This window comes from Metarhizium acridum, assembly GCF_019434415.1.
Source record: "Metarhizium acridum strain ARSEF 324 chromosome Unknown scaffold_141, whole genome shotgun sequence".
Taxonomy (NCBI): domain Eukaryota; kingdom Fungi; phylum Ascomycota; class Sordariomycetes; order Hypocreales; family Clavicipitaceae; genus Metarhizium; species Metarhizium acridum.
Genome location: NW_027094020.1, coordinates 2,766,436 through 2,792,619, shown reverse-complemented (window position 1 = coordinate 2,792,619; position 26,184 = coordinate 2,766,436). Strand labels below are relative to the sequence as shown.

The 26,184-nt window shown below is 50.7% G+C and overlaps 9 protein-coding genes across 13 annotated transcripts; 5 read left to right on the top strand and 4 right to left on the bottom strand.

The window, feature by feature from the left end:
• Positions 1–3,103: 3,103 nt before the first annotated feature.
• J3458_009487 (uncharacterized protein) lies at positions 3,104–4,393 on the bottom strand. Its single transcript, XM_066119818.1, has one exon. It carries the CDS (start codon positions 4,030–4,032, stop codon positions 3,457–3,459), a length of 576 nt encoding a protein of 191 aa, XP_065975615.1. The 5' UTR covers positions 4,033–4,393; the 3' UTR covers positions 3,104–3,456.
• A 3,978-nt stretch (positions 4,394–8,371) lies between these two features.
• Positions 8,372–12,267, bottom strand: J3458_009486 (uncharacterized protein). Of its 3 annotated transcripts, XM_066119815.1 has the most exons (3): positions 11,614–12,267; positions 9,794–11,495; positions 8,372–9,728 (listed from the first exon to the last, which is right to left on the bottom strand). In XM_066119815.1, exons 1-3 carry the CDS (start codon positions 11,821–11,823, stop codon positions 9,433–9,435), a joined length of 2,208 nt encoding a protein of 735 aa, XP_065975612.1. In that variant the 5' UTR covers positions 11,824–12,267; the 3' UTR covers positions 8,372–9,432. The 3 variants fall into 3 exon arrangements, with proteins under 3 accessions (XP_065975612.1, XP_065975614.1, XP_065975613.1); XM_066119817.1 differs by having other exon boundaries at positions 9,809–11,952; XM_066119816.1 differs by having other exon boundaries at positions 8,372–11,952.
• A 1,105-nt stretch (positions 12,268–13,372) lies between these two features.
• On the top strand, positions 13,373–13,672 carry J3458_009485 (uncharacterized protein; the record flags this gene model as incomplete). The annotated part of the gene is made up of 1 exon (XM_066119814.1): positions 13,373–13,672. The coding sequence occupies one exon, from the start codon at positions 13,373–13,375 to the stop codon at positions 13,670–13,672; it is 300 nt and encodes a 99-aa protein (XP_065975611.1).
• A 639-nt stretch (positions 13,673–14,311) lies between these two features.
• On the top strand, positions 14,312–14,863 carry J3458_009484 (uncharacterized protein; the record flags this gene model as incomplete). The annotated part of the gene is made up of 2 exons (XM_007813062.2): positions 14,312–14,760; positions 14,824–14,863. The coding sequence occupies 2 exons, from the start codon at positions 14,312–14,314 to the stop codon at positions 14,861–14,863; spliced, it is 489 nt and encodes a 162-aa protein (XP_007811253.2).
• A 9-nt stretch (positions 14,864–14,872) lies between these two features.
• Positions 14,873–15,595, top strand: J3458_009483 (uncharacterized protein; the record flags this gene model as incomplete). Its single annotated transcript, XM_066119813.1, has 1 exon — positions 14,873–15,595. The coding sequence occupies one exon, from the start codon at positions 14,873–14,875 to the stop codon at positions 15,593–15,595; it is 723 nt and encodes a 240-aa protein (XP_065975610.1).
• Positions 15,596–16,476: 881 nt separating this feature from the next.
• Positions 16,477–16,829, top strand: TIM10_1 (protein transporter tim10; the record flags this gene model as incomplete). The annotated part of the gene is made up of 2 exons (XM_007813061.1): positions 16,477–16,574; positions 16,637–16,829. 2 exons carry the CDS (start codon positions 16,477–16,479, stop codon positions 16,827–16,829), a joined length of 291 nt encoding a protein of 96 aa, XP_007811252.1.
• A 158-nt stretch (positions 16,830–16,987) lies between these two features.
• J3458_009481 (uncharacterized protein) lies at positions 16,988–20,663 on the bottom strand. 2 transcript variants are annotated; one of them, XM_007813060.2, is made up of 2 exons: positions 19,748–20,663; positions 16,988–19,672 (listed from the first exon to the last, which is right to left on the bottom strand). In XM_007813060.2, exons 1-2 carry the CDS (start codon positions 20,530–20,532, stop codon positions 17,212–17,214), a joined length of 3,246 nt encoding a protein of 1,081 aa, XP_007811251.2. In that variant the 5' UTR covers positions 20,533–20,663; the 3' UTR covers positions 16,988–17,211. The 2 variants fall into 2 exon arrangements, with proteins under 2 accessions (XP_007811251.2, XP_065975609.1); XM_066119812.1 differs by having other exon boundaries at positions 16,988–20,654.
• Positions 20,664–20,914: 251 nt separating this feature from the next.
• Positions 20,915–22,916, top strand: J3458_009480 (uncharacterized protein). Of its 2 annotated transcripts, XM_007813059.2 has the most exons (3): positions 20,915–21,260; positions 21,335–21,468; positions 21,561–22,916. In XM_007813059.2, the coding sequence occupies exons 1-3, from the start codon at positions 21,107–21,109 to the stop codon at positions 22,584–22,586; spliced, it is 1,314 nt and encodes a 437-aa protein (XP_007811250.2). In that variant the 5' UTR covers positions 20,915–21,106; the 3' UTR covers positions 22,587–22,916. The 2 variants fall into 2 exon arrangements, with proteins under 2 accessions (XP_007811250.2, XP_065975608.1); XM_066119811.1 differs by having other exon boundaries at positions 20,915–21,468.
• Positions 22,905–25,471, bottom strand: J3458_009479 (uncharacterized protein). The gene is made up of 2 exons (XM_007813058.2): positions 24,142–25,471; positions 22,905–24,080 (listed from the first exon to the last, which is right to left on the bottom strand). The coding sequence occupies exons 1-2, from the start codon at positions 24,706–24,708 to the stop codon at positions 23,592–23,594; spliced, it is 1,056 nt and encodes a 351-aa protein (XP_007811249.1). The 5' UTR covers positions 24,709–25,471; the 3' UTR covers positions 22,905–23,591.
• Positions 25,472–26,184: the final 713 nt, after the last annotated feature.

Sequence of the window (26,184 nt, the reverse complement as noted above, 5' to 3'; positions counted from 1 at the left end):
GTTGTTGATGGCATTCCGCTGTCCGTTGAAATTGGATTTGTTGCCATGCCATCTCTTCATGAAAGGAGCGGGTGTGTGCCAAGGCGAATCCCGTATTCCATTATTAGTATTGTTATTGTTATTACGCTTTGCTCGCTTCTGCTTGACAACCCCTCAGTCCGATTTTCAAATGTCATAGCTCGGTAACGGCGATGCTCCTGCCATTCCCAGGAGAGGGATCAGGGATTCTGGTGGCTGGTTTACACCATCCCGACTCATCCACCAGAGAGTACCCTTCACCCTTCTCCAATGACATCTCCAAACTGGACGGACTCGAGTTCCAGAGTGGAGTAAATGCGAGTGCCGTGCGAACAGCGGCAAGGAGATGTCATTGCACCGGCCAGGGAACCTCCATGTCTCATAGAACCATCCTTACCTCGGGCCAGCAATCTTCTCATTGGCGATGAAGCGGATCAGCTCACCCTCCGGACCATCAACTCGTGTTGTAGAGGTCCGGTCAGAGGCGGTCAAAGAAATAAAGTCGAATAAAAAAAAAGGCTAAATTTAGTTTCGAAGTACTTCAGTCCAACTTGCTCAGAAAGCTGTCTGGGCGCATTTGTAACGATTTTCACGGCCTTTTTCAGGAAAGAGCTCAGGCTTTCCCGCATCACTATTTTGCATTGTGACAAGTTCGATAGCCTCCAAATCTCTTTCCATGTTTGGAGGCGGAAAGCTCGTTTCCGAAGCCAAACCTCTACTATCCGGACTTGGTCTAGATGGCTCTTGGCCACAAGGGGAACAAGTCATGTCACTCCCATGTGATGGCTGTTACATGACGCAGTCAACTGTCTTGAAAACAGGCTGGCCGGGAGCTTGTTTTTGTGAAAAACCGGCAGGGTGAGTGAGCTGTGACCACACTGTGCAGGAGATGGCAGATATTTATTGGCCATGAACGTCTAGTCCTTGGAACTAAAAGCTGTGGGTGCTTGCTGGCTCTCCCAACCCCGGCGCGGTCATGTACCCTCCCAAACCTCAACGGCCAATACCTCACCGTGAGCTTGAGCAGCCCAATGGACAGCAAGGGTGGACTACAATGCGTTAGCAAACTATCGTCAGTGGCTCTTGGCCCTAAACCACGCGCTGCTGGGAGGAGGAGAAAAGGGGGGGGGGGGGGGGGGGGGGGTGCTTACGGGCAGGCAAGAGCCGAGGGTCGGGTGAAAGGGTCCTTCGGTGAAATGTATCTGGACAGTTTGGACCAAAGTAGGATAGAAGATTGCCGGTCGAGCAGTGATACCCAAAATAACGTCCTGGCAGGCCACTTTGCCGTCGCTTGGGGGCCACAAAAGTCGGCTTTGACGTTGCTGCCGTGGCCCGGAAGAGGATGTGCTTCCCTTCTCTGGAAAGGTTACGGAAACGATTCATCGATAAGGCAGGCCTTGAGTACAGTTTTTAAAGTTGTACTTAAAGTCCTACGACATAATACACATCAGACGCACCCGGAGTGTTCTGGGCCTGTAACCATGCGGCCAAGTCAGCCAAGCGGACGAACCCAAGTCGCGATGCCTTGGACAGCTGCGAGAGTCGTGATATCTTACGCATACCCTAGAAAGGTCTTTGGACTTTATACAGAAGCAAGACAGCCAACGTCAACGCCTCATCATTATTTCAAAGTACTACCAGGTATCTTGATCGACATGTGGGCGCTCTCGTCCAGACTCAGCAACAAAGCACAGCGTCACCGTCAGCCTTAAACTGATGCCATCGTGTTGGCTGCAGCAGGAGATGCAAAAGAAAGAATAACAGTGAAGTCAATTACCGAGCGGCTCGCCCCGTCTGCATAATCCTTTATTGAACCAATTTACTGCCGCGCAACCAGAGTGTCCAGCGTTGGGTCTGGTGGTACCAACGGTACGAATCATGGTTTCGTGGCCACCCTCCTCTGTCGGTATCGGATCTCTCTAGAGTACAAGCAGCAAGAGCCAACATGTCAAAAAGGTGTAGGTAGAAGACAGGGAAAACGGGCATCGTTAGAGTTCACGGACGTACGTGCGCATACGGGCAGGACACAACAAGTGATAGGACGCGATGGAATACAAACGTCTGCTGAGATGCAGGAACATGTCGAGGGCCAACACCAAGGCAACGTTCAGTCGCCCAGAATTATACGACATCCGATTCTTCTACCAATGTGAAACTCTCAGGGCGGTTGTCTGTACGGGTTCGCACAATGGACTGTGGCCATGGGTTGCCCAGCCTTACGGCGCAAGCTAGACCGCCATCAGAGTCGGAACAAAAGAATTTGTCATTGATACCTGTCCAAAGAGAAGGTTTCTACTCTTTCCAGTGCTTTACTTTACTCACTCGGACCAAATGACGATAAAATGGCAGAGTCCCATTTCCGGCAAGATATCTATCCATCTTTCCTACAAGGACGAATCAAGATATGAAACAACACCCGGCGAGGTGTAATTTCATTTCTCTCTCCGAGTCTCTTTTTACTCTTCCCCACCGGCATCACAGCATCTATCAGGAGTACAATACCGGTCTCGATCTCGAATTCAGGGACCCTTCACATCCATCAGAACCATCCACACGTGCGTCCAAGCCACCGGTTTGGGAGGCGTCCGTGTGTCCGTGAGGGCATTTCTTTGGCCAGAACGGCCTGCCACTGCCAGGATATGATTAACCACTTGAGGGGAAAACAGCCGTTGAGTCCAAATGATGCCTCCACATCGATGACAGTGCCACGACCACGACCATGTACATATTGTACTCTGTCTGTACCGAGTCACGGCCTCCATTTCCAATGACTCTGGGCAATCTAACAACACTCCCCCTCCTCTCTTTCGTGATCCTTTATCCGTCACTAGTTCATCAACCCCGTTGCCCCGTTCAAATAGGTCCACAAGTGTGCTGCCCTTCCTCCCCCCCCCTTTTTCTCCATCCAAAAGGCACCTAGTCTCTTGTCAACTCAGCAACCTGGACCCCCAAGCCCGGTTTCAATCTTTCCTTGGCCTCTTCCACTTTTCCACTCAACCAAGCGGAGTGGCGTGCCGTTTCCTGGTCTCGAAGGCGAGCCCCATGGTGATCTCCGCGTGATCAGTAGGGGCGTGCGTTGCCGAAACAAAGGCAGGCAAGGATGAGGATGGGCTTTTCGGCCGAAACCAAAGACGCGGTGGCTGAACCCCATTGCAGACGAAAATAGAGTTTGCATGCTCCTCCGTCCGTCCTGTCAAGTCGGGCTAAGGCTGTTCACTATTGCGCTGCCACTTGGTGTAGCGTGCTGGACCTTTCTCTTTCTTGCTAAGCCCCGGAGACTTTGTTCTATTTTTGCTGTTTGCTGTTTGCTGTTTGCTTTTTGCCTCTTGTCTTTTCTCCTCGTGCTCGCGCCACAGATGGCCCAGAAGACTCGTGGTTCGTGTTTGCGAGAGATGGTCTGAGCAACTCTCTTTTCCAAATACTAACTACTCGGGGTTCCTAATTTCGGCGCACTGAACACCAGGCTCCTTGAACACAGCTTGGGCTTGAGACAACCGTTGACAGGATGGACGGGCCTCGAAGCCGACAACCATCCCCCGGACTCTTTACTCTCATACGCTTCCCTAGGCGAAATCTCGAATGCAGACTACACCGAAGGTGTCCAATCATTCCCACGACTGTCGCGTTCACTAGCCCTGGGCCCCCCTCCCCATTCGCCTTGTGTAACCCATCTCGTACCCCAAGGTGGTCTTTTCGACCGTCCGAGTTCCCTTGATCATCGGAGAGTAGGGGTTCTTCTTCTACTGGAAAGGAAACATTGTCTGGATCCGGATTCTCCCGTTGTTCCTCGGCTAGCATGGCCTCGACGAGTTGATGAAATTCGTCGGTCCTGGTGCCCGGCCGAGGCCGCACATGATTGCTGCGCTTCTTCTTCTTCGATTTCTTGGTAGGAGGGGCGATAGTGGTATAATCCCGAGTTGAGACCTCCTTGACTTGCCAGTCGCTGCGAACTGAAGCCCAATGCCGCTTCGGGGGCGCTTTCACCATGTCTTTTTGATTCGTGGCTTGCGGCATTGTCGCGATGACTGCGTATTAGAACTACATAAACCCAAGAAAAAGGAATGGTATAAATGTACTGGCACGGGGAAGAATTTGATTAGCTAAATACTTGGATAGGCACACAGGGCAGCCAGAGACAAGTCGCCTCACAGCTGCCACTGGGTGTATAGGGTGGACCGGGCCGTCGGATAGAAAAGGTCCGCAGCCGAGAAGATGATGGGTGAAATGAATGATGATGAAGAGAAGAAAAGCCAAGTCACTCAAGTATAAGGTGTGCTACTGGATCGTTTGCATAACAAGCATTAGATGGATGGGGAAGCTGGCGGCGGTGGAACACGCATCTTCATAGCTGGGCCCAGGTACAATCTTGCACGACACACACTATGTGAATTTTTTTTTTTTACACCTAGTTTAACCATTTTTCAATGTGCACTGTGAATGATGGAATGCGAAAAGTATTTACACGGAGCAAGCGAGACCATTATGAATCTTTCCTACACGGGTATTCCCCCCCTCCAAGGCTCCAACCACCCGTGCCGCCCGACAGACACGGCAGATACTCTGCCTTGTCATGTAAAGAGAATCAGAGCAGACGAGGACCTCTGGCCGCGAATGTATTGCCCTGCCGGCGCGGGGACGACGGGTACGCCCGCAGATGCAGATTTGCGGCTGGGGACTACGACTGCAATGTTCATGTGACGCTCCTGGGAGTCTCTCGTAGGCCTCCACGATGCTCATCATGTTGGGATATTTGTACTAATTAAGGCTAGGTGAGTTACAACGTTCTGCTAGCAGAGGCCCTCTCCGACACTGGCAACATATTGTTTATGGTCAAGGAGAATCTTGACCCCTGCAGGCTATGGTAGAACAGGGGATGATGTGTGCCCTTGGCCCCTTTGTCATCCATTGTATGGGCCATGGAATGGGAAGAAGAGAGGTACACCTCGGCGTTGTCGATGGCCCAATGATAGATCAAGTGGACTGTGCCTCTTTCCTTGCACTTGACGTATATCGTGTCGAGGTACATGATGAATAGCAACGTTTACTAGTCGTAACAGATGGACAGCCTGCTGGTTCCTGAGATCTGCAGAAAACGAAATCCCTATCCAGATGGAGGCTCCCCCCATACTGTAAAATAGCAGTGGCTTCCCGTCGCTGAGGTTAGGTATTTGTTAGCAAAGGCTGCGTAGCCTAGTCAACGAGGGTCTCGAGATCGATATAGTTTCCTAGCCAACCAGGGTGTCGATGACATTCAAAGTCTCGACATCAACAAAGCTCTCCCAACGATATCATGGGCTGCCAGTCCTATTCTGTATTGCAGTAGGTCTTGCACATCGGTTAAGCAAAGCCATCTAGACGTATGCGGGACAATCAAAGCCGAAATAGCCATCTATTGGGTTGCCTTCTATCGGTTCTTTACATGACTGATCACAGCACTCCAGCTAGAGGCTTCAGGCGCTTGATGCGCGGAGAAGCTCTCCAAGGGCGCTTCGTCACCGGTAACAAAGCATAGAGCAAGTCGCCAAATCACCTAGCCGCGCGCAATCATATCTTCACAGTCAGGACCAGTGTCGATCCATTTTATCTGGTCAAAGTCAAAGCATGGTTTTCGAAAAGGTACCTTGACTCCAACAAACTTGTCAATGTACCAAAGAGAGACAGTCAGTAAATAAGATGAGATACATGCATCCTGCGGTTGAAAGTAAGTGTACCTCGACATAATCCCGGGCCTGCTTGGGAAGATCGTAGTATGCCCGGGCGTTGGTCGTCGGCTTCTTCCACCCGGGCATTTCGTGGTAAACGACTTGGGCATTATATAGTATGCCATGGTCCGCCGGATAAGAGCCAGTCTCCTAATACTTTCAGCTATGCTTCAAGACCCTCGTACCACAACAGCTTCCTACCTTGCCGTGCTCTCATCTTTGTACGCAATGGCTACCTTGATTGTCTCGAAGATCGAGTACATCGAGCTGCATCAAGAGTCAATTTTTCTAATCCCCTCAGAGTAGTCCTTGCAAGGCTTACCTTGGTCAAGTTCAACGACGTTTAGTAGTTGATCATGTGGCCATGCTTCACACAACAAGATCCATCAAGTCCGAGTAGGCAACGGCCAATTTGATACTGAAAAAATAACGCGAGGCGTTGACAAACCGAGCCTACACTGTTAGCTATGCACCCGAAATTCTTGAGGGAGAGAGGCTTACCAGCCACAGCAACGTCTTCGGCGCCTGTGGATGTTCCCCATTCTCGGCCAACTTCCTGGAGTTTCGTTCCGACCCTGTTGCGCACATGGTCGGTCTGCTTCGTTTCCAAAAGCTGAGTAGTGAGTAGGGTGACAGTACTCTCCGAGATCTTCTGTCTTGCAAGCGCCAGCGCCGGCGCTAACACGTGTCGTGTCTACAGTCGTCAGCATCTGCTACAATCCATTGCCGGATGGGTTAGGGACGGGGGGTTGGTTTCGACATGGTGACTAGCCAAACGTTCCAGTAATTACTCCATGTTACTTACAGGCTTTTACCACTCCGATGGTCTCTGTAATGTTTTTAGGGTTGAGCGCCAAGCCGGCGATGATGCCAGAAACTGTGGTGTAGAATGGAAGTGACATAGGGGTATGGTCCCATCCAAAGGTCGAGCATTACGGCCTGTTGGTACAGGACAAGTAAACCACCTGGTCATGTACTCCCAAGCCTTAACCGTGGACAGAGCAGCGGTTGACGTGATAGGACGTGGCCAAGGCGGTGGCATCTCATTTTGATCAGGACATGACTAAATGGCCACCCGAATGGCTAGTGGTGTGGCTACAGATGCTAATATCGTAGACCTATAGTAGGCCGCACAGCCCTCGCAGCAGAGACTGCAACTTGCAAGGCCTAGATCTGCAAAGGTTATACAACATAGGTTAAGACCTGCGAGGCCTAGGTCTGCTGCTGACCCAGATCTGCCAAGGTCAGCAAAGGCTGCAAGGCAGCTTTGTGACATCGACATATGCCCCCATATAGCCGCACCACTAGCCACCGAGGTGGCCATCTAGTCAAAATAGAGCGGGCTCTTTGGCCACTTCCACATGATATCGTCTCCTCGCCGATGCCAGAGCCTAAGAGCTTCAAGTACATGACGACAAGCAGGTACCAGCCCGGTTAGGTTAATAAGCAAGCAACTCAAGGAGTTAAGCACGAATATTTGCACCCTTCATAATCACGCTCATATTATTCGTCTATCTAAAATGATTAACTTGTTATTATATTTATATGGGGAAGCTTTATGGGAAGACCAAGGAACTATCCTGGATATTGATCCATTCCTCTGCTCCTCTCGATACCGCGCCGCGAAGGTTACTTACGCGGAATGCATAAATCTCAAACCATCAATGGCGTACTTTGCGAGCTCCGTACGGTGTCCTCGGCATATCTCAATCTCTTCCTCGACCCGCATTGTGTCCTCCCTGCTGTCTCGTTTCAGTATTTTTGTATACGACGTCGCAGAGGATGTTGGGCTTACGGCGGCTCTCGCGCTATCATCAAGTCAGCGTCTACTAATCGTGAAATTGAACCTGCCGGGAGGGGGTAGGTTCCGGGACAGAGAAGAGGGATATTGACAGAGGGCGAATTTTGGTCCAGTGTGATGCCATGTTGCTAACACAATGTTCGACTCCTAGCCATATCCGCCCCCTGTTGACCCCCAACCATATCCAGAAACACCAACGACGACGACAACCACCACCCTTGCTCCCCGTACAGAACGTACCAGATTTGAGCTTGGGGCGCGAGAATGTCTACAAAGTTGCCCTTCTGAAGTTTGACGGGTTAGTTGGGAGCACCGATATGATAGCTCGGAAGGGGTAGACGTACTCCTCTATCTCCCAAGGAAGCGCAATCGACTTAGCGACAAGACGTCGATACACCCCGCGCGGGGCACCAAACCTGGGAAAGGAAAATGACAGACCCCATTGGGCTCCCAAGACAACCCTGATAGGCATGATGTGCGACCGGGAATAACTGGCTGTGGTGTTGGGCGAGAGGGATTCGTATGGCTAGCCTAGGAGGAATAAAAGGCAGTTTCAGAGCCCAAGTTTGACGGATGCGTCACCAAGCGCATGGTGCGTCGTCGGTATAAGGAAACACCCGGCCAAGACATGCAGTGCCGTATTGTAGGCGACGGACGCGTGAGATATGTCTGTTCCACAGACAATAGGGCTTGTTATACGTATACAGAGGTACTTGCAACGCCCCTTGGGGTTGATTACGTGTGCGCAGGTGTGAGAGCACGTGTAGCGGAGGATTACAGCCGTGGAATGAAACAGATGGGTGCATTGCGTAAACCCCGTGTGCTGATTGCAGTTGAAAATAGAAATGTCAACTGGTAAGCCGTCGTCTGTATTTAAATTTGTCTCAACGAGGTATATCCACCCCGGATGATGACGGTAAGTTTTATTTTTAAACCTATCCCAATATTCGTGCCAGCACTACGTCAGGTAAGCTCAATTGTACAAACACCGTCTACCCGGTCGTACCCAAGCCAGAGAACCGTGACCTACCCAAGGTAACACCGTAATCACATGTGTACTGCGATCATTTCTTTCTGTTTTCAAATGTCATAATTCTTCCCGTCATAACTACGTATTAGACAGCAGAATATCGCCCAGCCTCCTTTTATTATACCAAACTCAATTCCCTCAAACCCATGGTACATACAACCAACAAAAGTGCCTCATCTCACTTCTCATCTAAAAGGAGCCGGGGGAGGGGAGATAATTACCAACAATCTCGAGGACGATTCTCCGCGGAGCAAACTCGACCCTTTTCTCCCTCAGCATCGCCTAGCAGGGGTATCGGACCAAGTATTCTACACTGGCTTCCCGTCCGCCAAGTAAGAAAACATACAAAGAGAGCCGCCCGTAGAATATGAAACAAGGAAAGAGAAAAAGAAAGAGAATCAAAAGGCTCAAAGCATAATGCTCGCGACGGCGTGCAATTTCTTACGCCGCGCTGCTCAACCTGCAAGCCAAATGAATGCACTGGATTGGGAGAATAAGACCGCCAAGGAAAAGAAAGAAGACCAAAAAGACAGCAGCTAACAAACCCCCATATTGCATATTTGTATAATGCTTTTGCTTGTTTCTGTTTCTTGGACCGCAATGGGTTTGTCCGTGGTCCGTCATGTTGGCAAACAGTCGGAATTGCTGTGAAAAGAAGGAAAATACCGTGTAGTAGTTGCAATGCCGTGCGTGGATGTGAAATGACCACCAATACTGCTGAAGCTGCTGCTGATAGAGAGCAAGCTGAGCAAGACTGAAGGAGCAAGAAAAATTCGCAAATTGAGCCACAGGGCTCGAAACAAGGGAAAAAACCCGAATTAGGTTCCAGCCGGGGAAGAAGATGTAGTCCCTGCCACCTTTTTTGCTCAGTGCACACACTCTTACGCGCCTTCGAGAGGAGGCACAAAGCCGCCGTAATTGAAATCAACCAAGCCATCTAGCATCCAATGCTGCGGATCGAAAAAGTCGTAATTCGAATCGTAAGGCATGCTGGCAATCATTGTACTCGGGGCGGTTGCCGCTGCCGACAAGCCGGTAGCACTGGGTGTCAAGGCCCCGTTTGCAGTCAGCAGGCTTGACGGAGGGACAGGATGTGACGGCATGAGAGTGCTGTCAAGCTGCGAGGATGAGGCCGACGATTCGTTCGCCGAGTCCGGATGCGTAGGATGCTTCGTGTCTGGGAAGCAATTGTTAGCAAGACCTTGGAAATGGCAGCTTTGGGGCTCCCCTGTGAAGACTTGCCTGGGTAGTACTTACTCTCCAGGCTTCCTCGCCCTTGAGATTGGTACTCTTCTCTCCACCGCCAGACTGAATCAAACACGAGGCTCATGCTGTGACGACAGCGGACCTTGAGCTGCAGGCTATCATCCATTTGCACGGCCGTGTCATCGTCTGGATTGTATGCATTGTTCCGGCTATCCAGACGAGCCCCGTTCCACATCTGCACCATCAGTTCAGCCAAGCGCCATTGCAGATCGTTGTGAACCACGCTGGTCGCCCGGATGGCTTTGACAGAGTGGTGGAACAGGCTTCGTCCGCGATCAAAATCGATTGTCTTGCAAAAGAACGATCTCATCAACTTGAGCAAAGTGAAGCCAGCCGCAACAAGCATCTGTTGTAAATAATTAGTCGCATACAGCAAAATCGTGCCGCGCCCCCTTTCTCGCGGTGAAGTGACCTTGTCCACTTCGAGAAGTTCATCGAGGAAGCTGGATGCCGCTCTCCAAAGACCCATAAGATCATCCATATAGCCCGGAGTCTTGCTGGAATCGAAGAAGCCGGCCAGTCTCATGTGAAGTGCCGCGGCTCGAAGATGCAGATTGACAATCGGCCCAAGCTGCTGAGACATGACTGAAGCTTGGAGCTCACCATAGTCTCGACGATAGACTCGCATCAGCATGGCACGGTGCTCATCGCCGGCAACACCTCTGGGATCACTGGCATTGCTATACATTTCCTTGGAGACCTTGTCGCAGAATCGCTCGATTTGAAGTCGGGCTTCGAGATCGGTTGACAGGTGAAGAGCTGGGTCGTCACCAGGACGGAGGGCGAGCGTCCAATCGTACAAGGTCGATGCTGGCTGTCCGTATCCCGTTCCCACATTCTGCGCCACGATATTGCATACCGCCCAAGTAGCGACGCGATCGGCCAACTGCTCCTTATTGAGTTCGACTGACACCCTCGAAAAATCCCTAATGTGATTCGGTCGGTGCAATCCAATGCCAGTTGCCGTCTTCATCATGACACCGCAGAGGATATGCGTGGGGTCTGACGTGGTAGTGCTGGTGGGCAGCGGCCACGTACAGAGCAAACACATGGCCTTGACCACATGGTAGTTGCTGGGCACCTCGCCGATTGTGGTCCACAGGAACCGGGTCATCGGACCCGACAAATTGGTGAGAAGATTCGGACAGTCCCTCGGGCTAAATCGTCGGGCCGCAACCGCGATAATGGACCAGAATAGTAGCGGGTGTTGTTGGTTATATTGCTCCGGAGGCTGTTGCGGGCTGAGAAACGGCAAAAATGGGTGGTAATAGGCGAAGAACTCGTTGAAGAGATGGGTGACATTGTCATCTGTCAGTCGAACGCCCTCTAGCTCGTATGAGTAGTGTGGTGCGGTGTATGCGCCGCCTCTCTTGAGATGAAGAAGGGAAGAAACGGCCTCGTCTGAACCCATCAGGGACGTGTTGCGGGTGTGTGTATACGGCGTAGCGCTCGGAGCCACAGGGGAGTTCACGTCATCGTCATCGCCGCCTTCTTCTACAAAGCCTTGGGCTTTTGCTCGAGCAATGTTGCGCCGCAGTCGCTCAATCTCTTTTTCCATCTCGGCGTGCTTGGAACGCTTGCCAATTCGTTTGAAGTTGGACTCGATCTTGCATTCGAGCTTCAGACGGTTGCACCGAGAGCAACTCTGAAATGGTTGCTGCACAACGTCGCACCGCAGCTTTACAAAAAGGAAGAAGAAAAAAATTGGCTGTTAGTGTACAACCGAGCAAACAGGTGACGAAAGCTGGTGCTGTAGTGGTGGGAGGCCCGGCCGTCTTTGATTCCGATGTACTCACCTTTTGTTGCCTGCATTCGTTGCAGGCTCTCTTTACGCCGGGCTGGCGTTTCTTATCATGATCGCCATGGTCGCCGTGATCGTCTTCCAAGGCGCTGCCGGGACTGCTCTCGTGAGTGACAGGTCCGCTTCGCTTTCTCTTGGGACCGCTAGCCGGACTCGTTGGGCTGAGAGACGCCCCTCCGCGGGCAACAATTGGAGAGCCGTCCATGCACCTGCGAAGGGCGCGGCAGCGTCACAGCCGTCGCAGTTTTGAACAACAACTTGGAGATGCGAGAGGCGGAAAAAAAGAGGCGCTGCAGCCCAAGGCCTAGGATGGGTGCACGCTGGTTGGCGGGGTAGTTGCACGGGCCGGTATCGTGTTGCGCAGGTAGCGGGTGTAATATATATTGTGCGAGAAGAATGTCCACAAGACCAAATAAAGGAATTGGGCGACGTAGCTGATAGCACTGTCGAGAGTGTCGAAGGAGGGGGGCCGACCGCGGAGGCGAACTTGGCGATATATGGAGTGGAAGGTTGGACTCGACTTGAAGGTGGAGGAAAACCGGCCCAGTCAATAGTAAGGTACGGAGTAGCGTCCACCAACTCGCAGCTTTTCTGCACCATGGGTTGACTGGCTGGCTGGCGGCTGGCAACTGGCAACGGCTGCTGGAGCCGGGAGCGGGGACGAGACGAAAAAAAAAGAAGGCGTGGTCGCCGTGGTGGGTGCGCCAATGTAGGCTGCTTCCCTCATTGGCTGCCTGCTGGGAGTCGCGTCACGTGTGGCACGCATGGTTGGTGGGCTGCGGCGCCTTCAACCCCGTACCCCTTCTTGAGAAAGGTGGAGACCGTCGCCGGACTTTCGCCGCCGAACTGAGGCGACCACAGCCTGGAAATGAAAGAGTTGTGTACAAATGGAGGAGGAACGCGAGCAATGGAGTGGCCTGGCAGAATGAGGCAAATGGCCATGGGAAATTGGCTGTGAATGATGCAAGACGGAGAGAGAGATATATATATACGCAATACGCAGGCAGGTTGTTACATGTTTCGGTGAACCAGCCACAAGGTAGACGGATTTTCCCCGTTTTACGGCGTTCGATGCAGGCAGCCTGTGCAGCGATTCTCCATCCATCTCCACGTTTCAATGTTCTGCTCGAGACAACTTCTGCATACTCCACAGTATACGTGTACGTGCTCGACCAGCCAAAGAAGCATGTTCTGGTGCTGCAATCGACAATGCCACACCTCTGACTGGCTGCGGGGTGTCCACTTCCCCGTTCAATGTTCCCTCCCAAGCCTCCTTCCCAAAGCTGCCTGCCTACCGGGCGCTGTTCAATGTTGGATATTAATTTTCTCTAAATTATTATCCGACGGCCCAATCACAATTCCGCGAGTCAGTCACCAGGTGCCCGTCTTGGGCTGCCCGCCCGCTCCACGTCCTCACCTTGACACCGGACAGTTCAATGTTGCTACACTGACCACCGACCACTGCAGCACGGCGGTATTAGTGCCTGAGGGCGAGCTTCGGGCGTCAGGCTCCATGTCTTAGAATAGGTGGTTTTAGCCATGCGGCCCATGCGGCTCTGCCTCGTCCCATCGCATCGTCTCGTCTCGCCTGGTACGTAACCCCTATCAATTCCAACTCTGTGCTGCATCCAAAGTAACAGCGGATAGTTATATCCCATCTGTTCAGTCAATAATAAAGTGTGTCTTGGTGCCGTGTCTCGCAACCACGTCTTGATACTCGGGACACCCGAGAATACGCGGCCAGTCCTCCGACAATGGCTGAGGCCAAGTCTCCTCGTCCGCCGCAGAGGAGGACTTTGAAACCAGCCCCCTTACCTTCGACTTATGTTGAGTCCTCGAGGTCTAAATCGGAAGTGCAGTTTGCCCTTCCAGCAGACCAACCACAAGTTGGTAAGCTCAGCCCCCGTGCACCAGGATTTACCAAGTCTGCTTACCGTAAATCCAGAAACGGTTCGTATCAACACTTGTGCTGTCTCCCAGCCGTTACTGGAGCCCGACGCTCTGCAGCGTTTCAGATGAAATCGCCGGCTGGGCTCTTTGAGCTTGAGTCTTGAGAGCTTATGAATAATGAAAGTGGGCGCCGATGTTCCATCGGTCTTCTATCACCTCCGGCCCTCGGTCTGCTCAGGATGTAGTCGCGTGGCTCTCAAAAAGACTCACCGGATTAATAGTTAGCACCTTATTCCCCAACTTCATCGATCAAGCCCGCCCAAGCCTTCGGAAGCTCTCGTTATTGGCAGAAGGGGCCTTCGGAATCGATCCGAAGTCCTCTTCGGATCCGTGGCCGGGCAGGCGCTTGGCAATACTGTAAATCTAATTGCTTACGGAGTTACGGAGTATTCAGTTCACAATCGAGGGAGGGGAACCTCCAGCTTTGGATAATGCGGGGCAACCCACAACCAGCAACTACTTAAGTACTTGTCGCACGTACACTATACCAAGATAATCCACCCTCAAGCGTGGAGCTTCATTTTTGGCCTAGCGGTGTAATTTTTATGACAACTGCCGATCCCTCTGAATGGGGTATTAAACGATGGCACTTGCCATGGCAACCTCTGTAAATCGGTCGTTCGTTGCGCTTCTCCAGGTCCTCAAACGGTGACGCATCTCAGGAACTGCATATTCAACTGCATAGCCGAGCGTCACACAACTTGTCTTCTTATTATTTTATACGACTTCAACAACCGGACGTCATGGCGACTTCTGGTGTTTTGCCGCTCGTCATCAATGGCCAAGACTACTTCCCAGACAAGACTTTCGACGTCAAATCTCCATATACGGACCAGGTCATCCACAAATGTGGTGGTGCTTCTGTAGCAGACGTCGCAAGAGCTGTCGACGTCGCGGCCGGCTCTCTCAAGTCATGGCGTAAAACAACGCCCCAGGAGCGACGAGACATCTTTCTCAAAGCCGCCCAACTTATGGGGAGCCGTCGCGACGAACTTATTAAGCACATGGCTGACGAAACTGGAGCTGCGCGAGGCTGGGCCGATTTCAACATCAACACCACAATTGACATCGTCAAAGACATCGCCGGCCGCATCCCAACTGTGGAAGGCTCGTTCCCACCAACAATAGACCGCAATAGAAGTGCAATCGTCATGCGTGAGCCTTATGGTGTTGTGTTATCCATTGCGCCCTGGTAAGAGATCCAGTCCCCCCGAGACGCACTTCCCCAAGATGAATCACTCACATTTCAGCACAGGAACGCCCCGTATATCCTTGGCACCAGATCGGTTGCATAACCAATCGCTATGGGGAACACTGTAGTCTTCAAGGCATCCGAGCTGTGCCCCAAGACCATGCGGGCGATTGTTGATGTGTTTCATCAAGCTGGACTTCCCAATGGCGTGTTGAATATGATTGCTCACGACCCCGCCGACGCTCCAGCCATTACATCTTCCTTGATAGCCAATCCGCATGTCAAGAAGATCAACTTCACGGGCAGTACCAGCGTCGGTCGAATCATTGCAAAGCAGGCCGGGGAGCATCTTAAGCCGGCAGTTTTGGAACTCGGCGGTAAAGCTCCAGCCATAATCTGGGAAGATGCAGATTTGGATCTGGCCGCCAAACACTGCGCACTGGGCTCATTCATGCACAGCGGCCAAGTTTGCATGTGCACAGAGAAAATCTTGGTTCACAAGGCCGTAAGCGATGTCTTTCAGCAGAAACTTGCCGCTGCAGTTGCGAATACGTTTCCTGTTGATGGAGATGCGCCCATCCTCATCAACACCGCCGCGGTCCAAAAGAACAAGCAACTCGTTTCCAATGCTACTGAGCGCGGAGCAACTATCTTGCACGGCAACATCCACACCCAGGAAATCAGTCACAACAGGCTGCGGCCCGTCATTGTGAGCGGCGTCACTTCCGAGATGGACATTTACAAGACGGAGTCTTTCGGACCCACCGTTTCAGTAATCAGATTGAATCCGAGGAAGAAGCCATCCATATCGCCAACGACACAGAGTATGGGTTGACGTCGGCCATTTTTACAGAAGATCTTAGAAGAGGGCTGCGTCTCGCCGCGGAACTGGAGACTGGTGCAGTCCATATTAACAGCATGAGTGTCCATGATGAAACCTCGTTGCCTCATGGCGGCACCAAGTCGAGTGGGTATGGACGATTCAATAGCTCAATAGGACTAGCTGAGTGGACGAGGACCAAGAATATTACCTTTGACCAGTAGGCAGGACACTAGCCTTTGCCGGGAGTACAAAGGAATACTTGCTGGAAACAATCATGATGACTGAAACCACTCAATATCACGCATATTAGCACAACGCAATATAACCAAATGTTTGAAAACTCGAAAAGAATCATTCAACTTCAATCTTACACCTGGCGTTCATATTAAGTAATAATAATAAAAATTAAGTCAGATGATCATGTAAGACATATAGTAACACTATACTTTAGCCGTACCTACTAGGTACCTACCTAGGTACCTAGGTAGGTACTTGAGTAGGTAGGCCAAGGAACCGTGACTAACCACGCAAAACACCATGACCGCATCGCGATGCGTCAGACACACTAGCAAAATTGGTGATTCATCCTGGCTTTCATACACATTTTCCAATACCAAACATGCATCATCCATACAAATCCCAACCACCGATCCTACCGGGTAACTAACTCATTGAGGTCCCCATACTTCCGCACATCTTACATCTTATCGATAAGCCATGATCATAACGTAAGCACCCCATCACCACCCTAAATTTTATCCCCCGAGGCTCATACGTCAAACTCAGTGTTCCCCATCAACATAGTTCCAACCACCATCCCTCCTTCCTCACAACGACAGAAACTAAACACCCGCGCCGACCCTCACACACACGCGCCCCGGCCACCTGCCAACATGTCTTTCTTCGGGATCGGTCGCCAGCAGCCCACCTCGGAGCAGAAGATTGCCGCCGTAGAAGGCGAGATGCGCATGATGGCAGACACGTACAACCGGTACGCAAACGTCACCTCTCCAAACTTGAACCGAAGCCAATGCTGACGTGTGGAAAACTCAGTCTTCAGAAGACTTGCCAGAAAAAGTGTATCCCCACCGACTACCGCGAGGGCGAGCTGAACAAGGGTGAGTCGGTGTGCCTGGACCGGTGTACGGCCAAGTTCCTGGATACGTCGATGAAGGTCAGTGAGATTATGCAGCAGCAGGGCCAGGCTATGGGCGGCGCGCCCCAGGCCGGCGGGGGTTTGTTCTAAGCTGTTTGGAGGGAGGGGGCGCTCTCTCCGGGGTTGGAGATTGGGGAGGGGGACTCACTGGATAGGAGGCGGGATACGTGGGAGACGTAGGGAGGGATTGAGCTTGGTCCGGAGCCGGAGCCGGTTAGTGTACGAGTATAGACGGTTGGGATACTTGATGCGATACAACGATTTGTAAATTACTCGATGCTGTATAAACTATCATGATTTGGGACTACATCTCCCCACCAACAATAATGGTATCTTTCTTGAATTTCGAAAAACGCCCTGTATCTCTCGATATGCTTTGCTTGAAACCGAAAAATGGTAAAATCTGCGCCATGCTTTGGACAAAAGAAGGAAATGATGCGACAAAAAATATTGCTGCAGTGTAACAAGACCACTATGGCTCCCGTGTGATGTTGGGCCCTGTCCCGATACCCGTAAGTGTGCGAACAAACCAATGAGGCCAGCTTTCTGTTTCAAGCGTCGCCTTCAACTCTGCTGCTCTACTCTCTACATCATCTACTTGCCGCCCAAAATTCTGAATGCTGTCCTCAACGTCGGCAACTTTTTGGGACAGACCGTTGATTTCGTATTCTAGACGCGCAAGGAGCACTTCAATTTCCTTGACGCTCTCGGTGAGATTTTCGCGCTGTTCACTGAGGAGCTCGTTTGAGTTATGGTGAATTCGTTGACAGGCCTCGTTGAGCTGATGATATATGCCTTGTAGCTCTGTTTTGTCCTGATCGTATCGCTCGTTGAGGAACTCTACTGCTTTGATCTTGTCCTCGACCCAAGGCCCGACGTCGCTAACAATTTCTTCAATAAGATGATTCAGATGACTGGCGGCTTCTGCATGAGCTTCGACGCACGTGAGGTAGTCCGTCGCCTCAGTCAGGTCAATGACTTCCTCCCATGTTAAAATTGCCTCTTCCGCGTCACCAAAGGACATCCGGCGCGGCCAACGGCTCTCGTTTGTGATGTGCTTCGTGGTCAGGTCAGCAATTCCGCAACTGCGACGCCTTGCAATGGAAATTTGCTTGCGGCACGGCTTTTGTTCCTTCTCTAACAATGATGCTCGAAGATTACTGTCGTCCTCAACAGACTGTGCGGGTGAGAATCCCTTGTGACTGATGCCTTTGCGAATCTCGGAACCGATGCGACTGAGGTTGTTGTCCGACTCCCCGGCGGTCAGGAGTTCGTCACCAGATTTCTCGTCAGTTTTCACATCCCTTGCTGATGTTCCGGAGTAATGGGCATCATCACTCTGACCGGGCAGCACGTCATCACCTCGCCTGATGGCTGCAAGATACTCTTCTGGTTTGTTCTTCCAGGTGAATGCGCGGGCAATAGGAGGATTAGGTGTCATGACCGAGGTTTGTGAAGCTGACGGCAGCAAGCCGCTTCCGTTTCCTCCATCTGAGAAGTCTTCTTTTGCAGGGATGGACAACTTGCTTGCATGGCCTTTTCGGTTGCCACCCACAGCGTCTTTTATGCGACCAAGACCAGAGCGGGCATCGCTCATTTTATCCGCCACGCTTTTAAAGACTCCCCTGCGCAGAGTATCTCTCTCGCCTGACGTATCTGCAATGTTGCTAACGGAGCCAGGTGGATAGGTGGGATAAGACGCTGCACTATTGTCTTCTTTACGCCGAGCCCCCAACTCCTCGTCGATCAGCAAAGCGTGTGTCCGCTTTGGCATAGTATCAGAAGCCTCACTTTTCCCAGAAGAAAACATGCTGCCGAACTCTTGATCGCCGCTACCAAAGGAGTCAGCGACAGACCTTCGAGTCTTGCCATGCCAAAGCCACCTTGGTCGATCTCCATACACCAAGCTGACGAATCTGTCAATATCCACCGTTTCGATATCCGCTAGACCACCCTTGTCTTTGCCCGAAACCATGTCCATGACAAGCTCACCCCTCTTGCCTCCGATTTCAGATACGGTGGATTTGACGGCTCTCTGCACTCCCCATCCTTCAGCAGCGGCACCTTTGGCAGTCGCTGTATGCAACCGGAACACTGTTTGTCGGTCAAGGCGGCGTGTTTTTTCCAACTTTTGTTGCTTCTGAAAGTAAGCCACGCCTCTCTTTGTGCACTCAATCTCGAATACATCCTTGGACACCGGTGCGCCGTACCAGTGCAGTCGATTCCTTGCCCCCATCAACATGCCCAGCAATGCTGATACGGTAGAGGGACCCAGGATTCCGTCAGTAGGCTCAAAGTTGTAGTGCTCGGCACCAACTTCCGTCCACCAGTTGTTGATTGCTTTCTCAGTAACATCGCATAGTAACCCATCAATATATTGGTGGTCCAGCTTCTCAAACATGTACAGCGCAACCTGACATAGCTTGATGAGTTCGATGACGGATTGTAGAATAGGAATACGGTCGCTTGTCTTGTAGAGCTGGTGAAACTTGGCCTGTGTTGCTTCGGTTGGGTCTGTCAGTGCCAAGCCGGAGCGGCCTGAACACCCTAATCGTTTGAGATTCTCGTTTACAAAGAAGACTCGACGGTGCTTCCGCACATCTCCATCCGGGACCGGAATTACGGTGAGAGCTGAGGGGAAGCTGCTCAAGTTCGTAATCATCAACTCTCCCAGGCCCGTCTCCTTGGGGCGCGAATTATATTGATTGGCGGCTTTGAAGTATAACCTTAGCCTCGGGGACCAAAGATTTTGATTTTCTGGGATGGAGACAATGCCAACTACTATACAGTGTTTCTCGTCTCCGGTGTAGGTTGTGATGACTACGGTCGGAGATTGGCGGGAGCATGCCCATTGTTCAACCACGTACAACTCATAGCCACCAAGAATGCATCGTCGTTCGATAACAGATACGCACGGGTCTTCTTCAATGAACCTGACAAATGCAATGATATCAGCACATATTGTTGTCGACAGACAGCATGCAGAGCAGTTCGGAAATATATGTTACCGGCAAGCCAAGGGATCTGGCAGCACCAAACGTCGTTGAGGCACCTGAGGGCCTTGCGGAGTGGATGACAGGCCGTCTCGTGTCCGAACTTGAGCTAGATCTTGCGAAAGGATTGTACTTTCCATGGGATTTTCTTGGTGATTGTGAGGTGAGGCGCCCCTGGAGGGAGGAGAGAAAAAGCCATCATCTCGCCGAAAGCGTCCTCCCTCCTGGGTCAAGGGCGATAGGAAGCCTATGGGTGATGTCATCTGGTGTGACAGTCGACCTGTCAACCCGTCAACGGCAATGGGTTCTGCTACAGTTCCAACACGAGGGCTTCCCGAGGTACGCCCAGGTGGGCGAGGCCGACAGGCGGCACTTAGGTTCTTGACATTTGGCGAGTTCGGTAGTCGCGCTGCATCAGCAGGATGTACGGGGCAGCCTGGGGACAAATGACGGTCAGTGTGTCGGATGGCATGTGATGCAGTTGGTAGAGTACGTAGCCGAGTCGTTGAGCGGTTGAGCGGGGATGAATCCGAGCGTGGGAGCTGAGAGCTTTCCGAGACAAGGGACAAGACGAGGGCTGATGGGGACAATGATTGGCGTTGCAGCCTGCGGCGGGGCTGTGCAGCTTCAATGCTTGCATGGCAATGCATTCCAGCGCAACAGCGAGTCCTCAGTCCTCTCGTGGTCCGTGGACTTTGAATGTTGACCTCAATGTTAGTCCGGTCAAAGGCAGCACCAGGCGGCACCTCGGGACATGCACAGCAGTCTCTGACAGCACAAGACTGCAATGTTGAGAGCATCAAGGAGTACGGTGAGCTGCCAAACTGAGTCTAGCACTCGACATCGGGAGCGCACAAGAGCACCTGATGGCCCCAGCTTGCACACTGGCAGTGCCCCTCATCAAGGCTTCAGTCACAAAGACCACGATCCCATTTTAATGAATAGTGAATAGCAGTAGTACGGACTGATGCCGGCCGCTTATATATTTACGTCGTGAAGCCTCGAGGTGATGTGAACATTGATCGAAGCATTCGGCTGTCGTTGAGCTGCGGGTCCAACAGGTCCATGTCTGCCCAGATGCGGGCACAACTGTTCAATGTCCACCCACCCCAAGCCTATCGATAAGCCCTGCCCGAAAGCCGTCCAGACTACGTAGCGTGACCATCATCGACGTCAATCCCCAACCGAGATACAACCAGCGAGCTTCACCCTCATAGATCGATCCATCAACAACGCTTTCCCTGCTTGCGTAACGGTCAGGCAAACCCCCGGGAAAAAGCGTTGCCGACACGATATCCTGCCAAACGTCGACTCCACCACCTTCGCTTTCCCACCGTCGCCTACACTCGGCATCAAGCTTTCAGACTGGCAGCTATGGCTGGCGCGGAGGATGACACGCCTTCGTCGCCCTTTGGGCCGCTGTTGGCAGAACTGGCTCGCATGCGCAAGTCTAATCTGAATGCAGCTATAAATGATGTCGACTCGATAATTGATTTGCTCACGGCAGCACGGGAGCAAGTGGCTCGTGGTACGAGACCTGAACCCGCTGCGTCATTCGCCCGGCATCTCATGGTGCACAAACACGACTGACCCTGCCGACAGATGATGATTCCCATAAAATTGGCATGGCCATGACAACGTTTCAAAATCCAGTCAAGGCTCGGTTTGAAGCCATAACCGAGGACTTGAAGGATGTGACCAAGGCCCAGAGGAGCTTTGGCAAGGCGCTGGACAAGGTGAGTTGGTCCTATTGTTCTACAGGCCTTGTCACCACAGGCCGATAACAATTCCCTTATAATATTCACATTGAGGCTAACTGATGTTCCAGGCTCTTCCGCATCGAGAGCTTCCCATGGAGACAGATGCCATGGCCGACCATCCCGAACTCATCAACCGAGCCATAGCAATGCACCTTTTGCGAGAAGGCCAGTTCTCTGTAGCGTCAACCTTCCTCCAAGAAGAACAAAACCTTCGCGAACAAAACCACACCTCCGTTTCATCCCACAGCAAGAGGTCAAGAATCGACGAGGATGGCGATGATGACATGAAGAGAGACGAGGACGAGGACGAGGACATGCAAGGACTGCACTCCGAAGACTTGCAGGATAAATTCTCCGAAATGTACCGTATCTTGGCGCAGCTCAAGGAGCGTAACCTTGTCCCAGCTATAGAATGGGCGCGCATCAACAACCCCAAGTTGGAAACAAGGGGCAGCAACCTCGAGTTCGAACTCAGCAAACTCCAATTCGTATGGCTCTTCAAGGGCCCTTCAGTCAACGGTCTCCCCGACGACGACAACAACGGCAGAATGGGAGCTCTTGCATACGCCCGCCAGCACTTTGGCCGCTTTCAATCCCGTCACATAAAGGATATCCAACAGCTATCCTGCGCCATGCTGTACGCACCCAACCTCGAAGAATCCCCCTACCGCAAAATCTTCGAAATCGACTCCGCCTTTGAAGATGTAGCCACCTCCTTCACGCGCGAATTCTGCTCCCTGCTGGGCCTCTCCGCCGAATCGCCGCTCTACATGGCCGTCACAGCGGGATCTATTGCTCTGCCCCGTCTCATCAAATACACAACCTATATGAAGGAAAAGAAGACGGAGTGGACGCCTGAAAACGAACTCGCCTTTGAAACACCCCTTCCGCCATCCATGATCTACCACCCCATCTTCGTCTGTCCCGTCAGCAAGGAACAGACCACGGAGCACAATCCGCCCATGATGCTCCCCTGCGGCCACGTCATTTGCAAAGAGAGCTTGCAGAACATCGCGGCGAAGGGATCACGCTACAAATGTCCTTATTGTCCCACAGAAGGACACCTACGTGATGCTATCAAGATTACGTTGTAGCCATACTTTTCCTCTTGGTTTATTGGCCGCATGCAGGAGGCGTATTCATCAACTTGGCGTTTTGGAATGGGCGGTAGCGACACACTTTTTTCTTCCTTACTTAACTTTTCTTTTCTTTTTTTTTGCTTCTTCAATCACGACCTGGCCTGGATCACGTTGACTGTCGGTGTTGTTTCATGTTCTCTTGGTTGGCGCCGTGTGGTTTATTGTGCTCTTTCTTCATCACTTACCCCATGTTACAAGCTTGTTTCAACCACTCTTCAGAATACACGAGGAATCATAACTAGATATAGCATATTATTTACAGTGTCACGCCACATTTTGTCCCCGTTTAAGTAGGTGATGGTATGTAAATTTAATGTTTAGTCCTTATATTCGTGAAAGTACAGTCAAGGCTGCAAAGGATAGTTCCAAGGAAATCGTCTATCGAATCACCGTCCCGGTTCTTTTCCAACCAGTCCTATCCAACATTTTTGTGAGAAAATCGCTGATGATACTAGTAGACGATCAGACCCCTAAGATCGGAGCCCAATATAGGGCGTATTTCTGACCGGACCTGGCCCCCAAAAAAATCGATAATGTAAATAATGCTCCACTCGCTCTCGGCACGTGGTATCCTGTAACTCCCCGTTGCTAAGTTCTGGAAAAAGGGCTTTGGTGTCTGTCTCCCACAGCTGACGCCGATACTCAATGAGAGGTCAAGGAAAGACAAAAGAAAGGGAAACGAAAAACAAATATCCTCGAGTTTCGATCAAAAAGATATGATCGGCCGCTTGGCGCCCCATGAAATGCGCACATACGATAGTGGTCGCTGCTATCGTGAAGCCAGCCCCACGATATACGAGCTTTAGGACAAGGGATCTTTTGTTTTCGGGTGCTCGTAACTCGTAGCTTTATACAGACCCGCCAATTTACTTTCCAGGGGTATCCAATATTTTTTTTTTTTTTCAGTGTTTTCAATTTTTTCTTTTTTGGCCGCATCTGCTTTTTCTTGGACCAGGTTATCTAGTCAATGGTCATACGGCTTGGTACCTGTGGCTTGACATCGTGGAGGCTGATTGAGGTTGCGTCTGGCTTTTCCTCAACCCTTCGCGGAGCCAACAGGTGAGCCTTCAGTCCCTTGTTGAAATTGCTCATGCAAATGATGGCGTTCGTAATAGTGAGAATGATCAATAATATGGTGATGACGGCAAAAGCTGTTAGTGATTTGCGGACGGCGAAGTAGGAGTCTTTGTGACTGGGTTGGTAGATGCGAACAAGCTTGAAGACGAAGTAGGATGAACCACCCAGAAACAGGATCATGACACAAATCATGCCGGCCTTGTTCTCTCGGCGGGTAAAGTATGCCGCGGCAAGGAGAATGACAATGGTAATTGGAATGGTAGCAATCGTCAAAGCAAACTCCGGATCAGATTTTTGAGCGACAACGACAACGAACTGAATAATGAAACCCAGGAAGAAGAAAAAATCGAACTTGAGAAGCGCAATGTAAATCTGGGGAATCATAGTTAGCCATCAAATTTACAGCAATTGCAGTCCTTGAGACGAGGCATACTTGATAGTGAAGAAAACGCTTCTTCATACGATAATCAGCACCGATGTTTTTCAGAATATCCCATGCGAATTCTTGATACAGCTTCCAGCAAATGAAACCCATGCAGATAGATGCAAGGCCAATTACGGAAGGAATTGCAATGAGAAACGCTTTGACTTCAGAGTAGAGCAGCGTTGAGGTAACACCAATCTCAAGAGCTGCGTGTTCATCCAAAACTGTGATGGCCATCTGAATCTGCTCTACTTGGAGAGCAGTGTAGACCAGAAGGGCCAAGTTGGCGATGCAGACACCAATGACCTGAATTGTGTTCTTCATACGGAGGGCATCCCAAACAATGACGAGTTCGTACAAGAAGCCAAAGATGAAGAGGGTCAAAAAGGTCGGGATAGTCTTGTACTGCGATTGAACCCTGTCGACATTTACAGGCGGGCCTAAACTAGTCTGGAACTTGGCAAACACGTAGGATTCGAAAGCAAGACAGATAATGGCTTGCAATGTGGTGACGCCCATGAATGCCGCTGACCATTTGGACTTGACGAATTCCCAGCCATCGTGACGTATACTCATAGCTGGAGCAGAAGAAACAAAGCCCTGTCGACCAGCGTACCCTTGGTCGTAGTTGTTTAGATTCGCATTCTCAGCGTATGTTGGCTGGGTATAGGTGGGCTGGGTATATTCCGCTTGGGGGTAGGCAGGTTGGGGATACGCTTGACCATAATCTCGAGCGTACTCGCTGCTTCGGCCACCGTACGATGATGACTGACTATAGTGCGGGTTGTGTTGAGAAAAGCCCGGGTCGGCACCCAGCAGGGACTTGCGAGACTCGAGTCTAGCCACTGTGGGCAACTTGTCGACTCCAACCGGGAGTCGGGCGGATCTGTCGATGGTGAGTGATTGCGCGGGAAATCAGTGAGACGCGGGCCGCTATTGAGGGAGCCGACTCGCTTCCGTGGTTCGCGAGATGGAATGACGGACGTGTTCAGTGAGGTGACGGATTTGGTGTGTGATCGAGTCGGTCTGGTCGCTGTGGGAATCGAAGACCCCAGCACCGAACCGTACTAACCAGATTGTGCCACTTCGAATAAGACGACGTCGGGATAGAGAGGGCGACACAAGAGCGACGAGATGGCAACGAGATTGAGATCTAGGTGAGAGGACAAGGAGATGAGTAGCGGAAGTAGGTTGATGTTTTAACGAAGGACTGGGGTTGAGAGGATGGAAACACAGGAGGTCTTGAGGTAGGGGTTCAGGATGAGCCGTCTAGTGTGAAGTTTTTGGATGGATGTTAGTCCTGTGGCGGCGGCACAGAGTACTTAGTAGGCAGCGGGCAGCGGGCAACAGCAAGGACTTGAGCTGAACACGCCCCAGGTCTGTATGATAATTTATGGCATTAGTTGTATTAATTGCTATTCTTCTTTCTCATTTCTACCTAAAGTGTTCCCAGTAATATTACCCCTTATTTTACTATATAACGTAACTTAATCCACTTTTCTTTATAATAGGTTAAGGGGGAGAAAAACTAGTGTTAACTTTAACACTATATTAAGCTCTCTTTTAAAATCTATTATATATTACTCCCTTTAAGCTTTACTTATCTTAGGTTTTAATTAGTTAAATTCTAGTAATTAAACCTTAATAGCTTTAACCGTTTTAATTATAAGATAAACTATTTTAAGTTATTTACATAAACTTTTCGTGGTAAATCTCTCTTTATTAATTTAATTTTATAAAATATTAAAGATACTACTATAATTACTTATAAAAGATTTTCTTATATCTTATAAAACTTCTCTTTTAGTTTATTCTTCTTATTTAATTTCTTTTAAATTAAATTATTCACGCGAAATAATTATAGGATATTTTATAAGCTCTTATTAGTAATAGCTTTAGTTTTTTAAGTGCGAATATATTCTCTTCTCTTCTCCTAGAAATTAATTTATATTAGATTAGTTTCTTATACTAACTCTTTCTCTAGTAATGTTTCTTTATCTTAAATTAGGTCTTTTACTCTCTTATATTATAAGTATAGTTTAAATTTTAATA